The sequence below is a fragment of the Schistosoma haematobium genome, chromosome 5 (assembly GCF_000699445.3).
Source record: "Schistosoma haematobium chromosome 5, whole genome shotgun sequence".
NCBI lineage: Eukaryota > Metazoa > Platyhelminthes > Trematoda > Strigeidida > Schistosomatidae > Schistosoma > Schistosoma haematobium.
Window position 1 is genome coordinate 6845510 of NC_067200.1, and position 6819 is coordinate 6852328.

The window sequence follows — 6819 nt, forward strand, 5'->3', positions numbered from 1 at the left end:
AAAAGGCGCTCTATATCCAATGCCTATGTCACGGGTTTGTATGAACCGTATGATTTATTTACACTCGCTTCCTGTCGTTTCGATGAGGTTTCATGTATTTTTACCAATCAATTGGTGGTAGCTATCCACTCCACCGCACTAATTCTGGTCAGTTTATTAGTTATTTGTGGATTTGTATATCTTGTTGTATGAGTGAGACCGTTTGTCTCAGACCAGTGGGGATTCTGAATACCAGTAGTCATCGTATTGCCTGAAAGGTTGTTTGGTTGGAATGTTAATGTAATAACGTGATAATTAAATCGCTAGGAGAAGACTGTCTCAAGAACAAATAAACAAGCTACTTAATCAGTAATGTGTTAGAAAACGGAAATTATGATGCGAATGATAAGAAGTAGTTACTGACATGCAATAATGTTGACCATGGTAGTTTGCGAGACATCCATAGACACTCCTGGTTTAAGAGAGCTACGATAATCCTTTGGTGAGTACGTGTTTGTCAATTCTCTCCTTAAAGCTATCCAACGATGAGGTTATGGCCACTTTGTCTGGGAGAGCAATTCAAATGGGGACAACCCATATTATGAAGAGGTGAGAGTATATCTGGGTGTTCGCCCCTTGATGTGCAATCTTTCGAGCGTCCGCTGGAGGGGCGGAGCGACAATTTCTTATTCTATATATACGATGTAAAATTGTTTCTCATCCCTTTGTTACATTTTTACTTGAACTTTCATTTCACTGACTGTGGTGTTTGAACGAACTATTGATACTTTTGTACTTGTTGATTGCACGATTTCTAATTCCAAATACAGTACATTCGTTTGTGCTTGTGTCGTACTTCTTAATTCAATTGCGTTATTTCTGGGACTCTTAGTTCGCACTATAATTCAAATAATTCGAAACATTATACTGGCGTCGCGATGGAACCTGCAATGGAAAAGTTGGATATTCATTCAACTTAGGAAGCTTTTGAGGATTATTTGGAAAGGTTTGAAATCTGGAGCATGACTAAGAAAGATGTTAAAGGTGATAAAATTGTGGCACATTTCCTGACATTCATTAGGAGAGAAGCGTACAGCTTATTAAAAACTTTGGCTTATCCAGAAAAACCTATCTCACTTCCTTATGCAACCCTTAAGGAGCTATTATTAAATCATGTAAAATGCACCAGTTTTGAATGCCGTGAAAGGGCGAAATTTCATAAGATGGTTCGTCAAAATTTCGGGAATTCATCCTTGAATTGCAGAAACAAGCTGCCAATTGTAATTTCGGTGATCAACTTCATGTACAACTGAGAGATTGATTAATTTCAGGAATTAACTTACCGAGTTTGGAACTCCCGTTTGCTGAAGAAAACATGCTCGACGGTAGAGGCTGAAGATATTCTAAATCGACTTCATGGTTCTAAAGTGTTCTCGAAAGTTGACCTAAAAGATGCTTATCTTCAAATTCCTTTAGATCAATCTTTTAGCACAGGTAAGACCTACCTCTATGCCGATGACTTAAAAGTCATCTATAAAACTGACATTTGCGATTTACGCAGTACTATGCAAACAATCCAACATGAACTCAACATGGTAGATGACTGGTGCAAACGCTGGAGGTTAGAGCTCAACATAGAGAAATGCGGCTGGTTATGTATAGGAGACACGTCTCTTAAAATGAAACTAACACTTAGCAATCACACACTGCCCAGACTGGCACCAGTAACTGACCTAGGGGTACATTACTCACACAGTCCTAATTTCTCTGAACACATCTCAGCCAAAGCATCCAAAATGAGGAAATTGCTTGGCTTCATTCTCCGTAATTTCTATCAAAATGAACCTAAAATCCTTCTTTACAAAGTTTGTGTAAGACCTATCGTTGAATACTGCTCGTTCTTATTTTCCAACCTACGCCTATCTGATATACTAAAGGTGGAAGGAATACAACGAGACTTCACCCGCAAAGTACTTAAGACTGACTCGGTCATTGACTACAGTTCTCGATGCCAAATCTTAGGAATAGCACCCCTTTGGGAGAGAAGGCTTAGGTCTAATTTGATTCTCTACTTCAAACTACTCAAAAACCTTACTTATTCAACATGTAAGATAATTCTTGCCCGAGATTCACATGAATACGGACTTCGAAACAAAGTATCTACGGTCAAAGTTGAGAAAAACAGATCAAAAACTCGGGAAAACTTCTTCCTCACCAAGTATGCAATAATATGGAACAGTCTTCCCTCCGAGACTCGCATGGGAGATGAACTACATACGTTTGTGAAACTGCTTGATCAAGCCCTCACTCGCACTGATCTTGCACGTACGAACACATCTGAGCCCCACTCAGACAGCATAGGCTCTCTCCATGTCTAGACCAAAAAGGACTTCAAGTTCAGTTTGCCTTATTTTTCCTACTTTGCAGTTGTATTAATTACTTTTTCCACCCTATTTCTTCACTTGAAGTAGACAGGTAACTCACTGGACCTATCATTACTGTTAAACTGAACTCGGTCGATAAGGGACACTCACTACCACCCTAAAAAGTCAAGAGGACCGCACAATCGGCTGCCTACTACCAGTGGTCTTGCATCTATGGAACCTGTTACCAATCAACTGGTTAAGACAACAGAAAATAACATCAGTACCAAGTTGCTGTGAGTCCTTCCTGTTCATTCTGTATTAACATTTTACTCTTCTGTACACTATGTTGACTAGCAATCAATATTATTTCTCCACTCGTTCCCTTATCCACAACTCATACTTCTATACTTTTACCGCCTGCTTAAATAAACAACTACCCTACAATATACCCTTCCTAACACTTATACTCTGATTGGCAAACTATACTTTATACTATAGTCAACAGAGGCACTGCATCGATGCTTTACCCGCAGTCCATAACTTGTAACTGCCTGATAAGCTTGTAAAATGGTACTTATAGAAATAGTGCTTTCCAACAGGTTGTGAAACAGAGGATTGTGTGAGGTATGACGTATATACAAAAAATAAGCCTAAATGAGCCTAACATCACAAAAGGAGGAAGGGTGGAGTTACTGACCAGCAAGCAATGATGGTGAGGGCGATAACTTCAATCCACCCGTGTTTGTGGGGACAGAACATTTTGTATGTATCAGGCTCTTTATAATTGAGGATAAGACAGTCAATCTGAGATATAGATTGTCTTCCTACGCTCACCACTCAGACTCATGTTTCCAATATTATGCTGGATTAGCTATTCTACTAAGACAACCTATAACATGCTAACTCGGACTTTTACACTAGGATTGCGTGGCTGACATCGGATGGACAAAAAAAAGAAAAGAAAAAAGACAATAAAAGATATAGTCACTAGTATTCTTAACACTACACCCTCTATATACACACCCTTCTAATAAACCGCTTCCCTTGTACCAACCTTGACTTCCTTTACTTCATGTGAGCTTACTCCAACTTGTTAAACATCACAACTCATTGTTCTTTATTAGTACACTCTCTAATATGGAGCCTCTGACTTCACTTCACTCTAACAAGACATAATATGAATTTATTCGAATTTATTCTACCTCTGTCCGTACTACTACACAATGTTAAGCAACATTTGGCGTTCATATCCAAGTGCCTTGCTGCTCTTCTGTTTCTCTTTTTTTCTTTTTCAGAATTTTGCTCTGAGAGCACAGTTATGAAACTTCTGACGTTTGGAGCAAACTTGACGTACGCGTCCTCTCAAGGTCATAGTTTACAGCAAGCGCTCTACGATTTCACTTTATAACAACTATAAACTTAATAAGTTGGGAAGCATTTTGCGAACCAACAAATGTTGTAATTTATAGATCATGCCTGTAAAAACGGTGTGTACCTGCACATGCAGAAATATATTATTATTATTATTATTATCTATTTTGACGACAATTAACACTCCGTTTGGTCTGTTCAAATACAATTTCCTTCCATTTGGTTTAAGTTGTTCTTCAGCCATATTTCAGGAAGTTATGAATAAAGTAGTTAGTGATCTTGAAGGTGTTGAAGTTTATCAAGATGATCTCATTGTTCATGGTTCTAATAAGGTAGTTCATGACCAGAGACTTATTGCTTTATTGCGTCGTTTAATTGAGAAGAATATTATAGTGAATCCAAATAAGTGTTCATTTTGTGTATCGAGTTTCGAATGCCTTGGATACCTAGTTGATGATAATGGTTTTAGACCAGTGTAAGATCCATTTTGAATGTTTTGTGTTGGTGAAAATCTCTCCATGTATATACTTGTACTTTGTTCCTATTGATCCTTTAGTTATACATTGTTGTCTTTTGATTACATTGAATTGTTAATACTTGTATTTTTTATTATAGTTTTTGTTTTTCTTACGCATTCACTAAGTTTGTGTTTCTTCCCAAACTGCATCTGTGTTGTTTTACTTGACACTTGTTCTTGGCGGTAGCCATATTGATTTGCTCCTCCTTTTGTGTGTGTTCTATCCAGTCAGGATAGAATAACGTTCATTTGTTGTGACTGGTAATTTTCCCTCATCTTCTATCAACTTCTTTATTTATTGTAATTCAGATTTGATTGATTGAACAATTATTGGTTGAATAGCCGGGTGGTAATATTTGTTTAGGTAACGATTTACATTTAAATTTATGATGAATTATAGAACCGCTATTTACCCGATTACTTGTTTTGATTTCGACGGGAAAGGGCGCGTGTCTAAAGTCCCCGGTCGACTATTCTTCAACATCCAAACCGTAGTTTGGATTCTACAACCAGATATGAAACGACTAGCTCCACTGACAAATGCACCGTCTCCAAAAAAATCTTACGGAATTACGTTCACTAGTGAGTGCTATTCAATACTATTCCCGTTTTATTCCAAATTTTTCTTGTCGTGCAAATTGTTTATTTAACATTTTGACATCCAATTCATTCAAATGGAGTGAGGGACAAGAGTCATGCTTACGTAATCTACTAAAGTTTCTTCAAAGTGATGCTTTTCTTCGAACGTACTCCCCTAGTGTACATTCTGTGGTTATTACTGATGCATCACCTGTGGGAATTGGTGCAGTTTTGGAACAGGAAGGCAGACCAGTTATTTGTGTTTCACGCAAACTTAGTGTTACTGAACAAGGTTATTCACAGACTCAGCGAGAAGCATTAGCTGTGTTTTAGGCTGTTGAAAGACTTCATAAATATTTATTCGGAAAGAAATTCACTATTGTTACTGATCATGAGGCTTTAAAGTTTATTTATCATCCTGAAAAATCTTTAGCACGTTCCTCAGCTGCTATGGTTCAACGATGGATTATTGATTTGAGTGCATATGACTATACGGTTCAGCACAGAAGTGCCAAAAAAATTCAACATGTTGACTACATTTCTCGACAGTCATTACAAGATAAACCTATTATTACTTCGGACTGTTTGTTAGTGCAACCTTTACCAGTGAGACGTTCAGATCTCATTAGAGAAACTCGCAGATATTTTGGATGTATACTCAGTGCTATACGGAAAGGCTGGACTGCTGATTTAAAACGTAAATTTCCAATCTGTTTTTCAAAGCGGGATGAGCTATTTACTACTCCTGATGGTATTCTGTGTTTAAATGATCGTGTTGTCATTCCTCCTTCATTGCGTAAATCTGTTCTTGAAGATCTTCATAGTGGTCATTTAGGTGTTGAGAAAAAGATGTCCTTGGCGAGGCTCACATGTAGGTGGCCGGAGATCAATGCAGATATATGTCATACGGCAAACAATTGTGAGAAATGTCATCAGTTGAAAAATCATCCTTTGAAGTGGGTGCCATGGCCAGTATCGTCTGAGGCCTGGCAGAGGATTCATGCTGACTGTTGTGGACCATTTCTTGGTAAATACTACGCACTAGTAGTCATTGATTCTTTTTCAAAGTGGCCTGAAGTTTTTTTCGCAACTTCACCAAATTCTGATTTCACAATACAAGCATTAAGAAAGGTGTTTAGTCGAGAAGGTGTTCCCTTGGTGTTGGTGACTGATAATGACTCACATTTTACTGCAGATGCAGTCACTACCTGGTTGAACGGTATAGGGTGCAAACATCTATTTACTGCTCCCATACATCCGTGTTCTAATGGTCAGGCAGAGAATTTTGTTAGGACATTAAAGACTGCTATTGATTCTATAGCCCCCTCAACATTTAATGAGCTGGAGAGGGGAGTAGATACCTTTCTATTGCAATATAGAAATGCCAGACATTCGGTGACGAAGGAGTCTCCAGCGAAGCTATTGAAAGGAAGAATTCTTCGGTCGAATATGTGATGTTTGGAGTCTGCAGAAGTTACATACTATCAGGGAAATGATCTTCGACCATCTACGGGTATTGTTCTGAAGAATGTCGAAAAATCGATGGTGTGAATTCTAGACATTAATGACTTAAGTACACACAGTCGACATGTTGATCAAATACAATTTCAGGAACCAGGTGAGTCTGTTCCAATTTCCGTTATTAATTCTAACGCTAATGAGTACATTCTAGATAATACAGAATCATTTTCCAATACAGTGTCAGACAGACTCAGGATGAATTTGAGAAGAAGATGTACGATTGATTACAAACACCTAGACTCCAATTTAAGCTGTAGCGGATGTGGTGTTTGAACGAACTATTGATACTTTTGTACTTGTTGATTGCACGATTTCTAATTCCAAATACAGTACATTCGTTTGTGCTTGTGTCGTACTTCTTAATTCAATTGCGTTATTTCTGGGACTCTTAGTTCGCACTATAATTCAAATAATTCGAAATATTATGCTGGCCTTTATTAACTTTCATATAAAATGCCCTGACAATTATATGTGTGACTAGATTGT

General features: G+C 37.9%; 1 protein-coding gene across 1 annotated transcript; it reads left to right on the forward strand.

The window, feature by feature from the left end:
* The first annotated feature begins 4653 nt into the window (after positions 1–4653).
* Positions 4654–6663, forward strand: MS3_00000678 (uncharacterized protein). The gene has a single exon (XM_051208354.1). The coding sequence runs from the start codon at positions 5263–5265 to the stop codon at positions 6265–6267; it is 1005 nt and encodes a 334-aa protein (XP_051064786.1). The 5' UTR covers positions 4654–5262; the 3' UTR covers positions 6268–6663.
* The last annotated feature ends 156 nt before the right edge of the window (positions 6664–6819 follow it).

What these genes read in the sequence shown, in the direction of transcription:
- MS3_00000678 (XM_051208354.1), top strand. Translation starts at nt 5,263, where the DNA reads ATGGTTCAACGATGGATTATTGATTTGAGTGCATATGACTATACGGTT.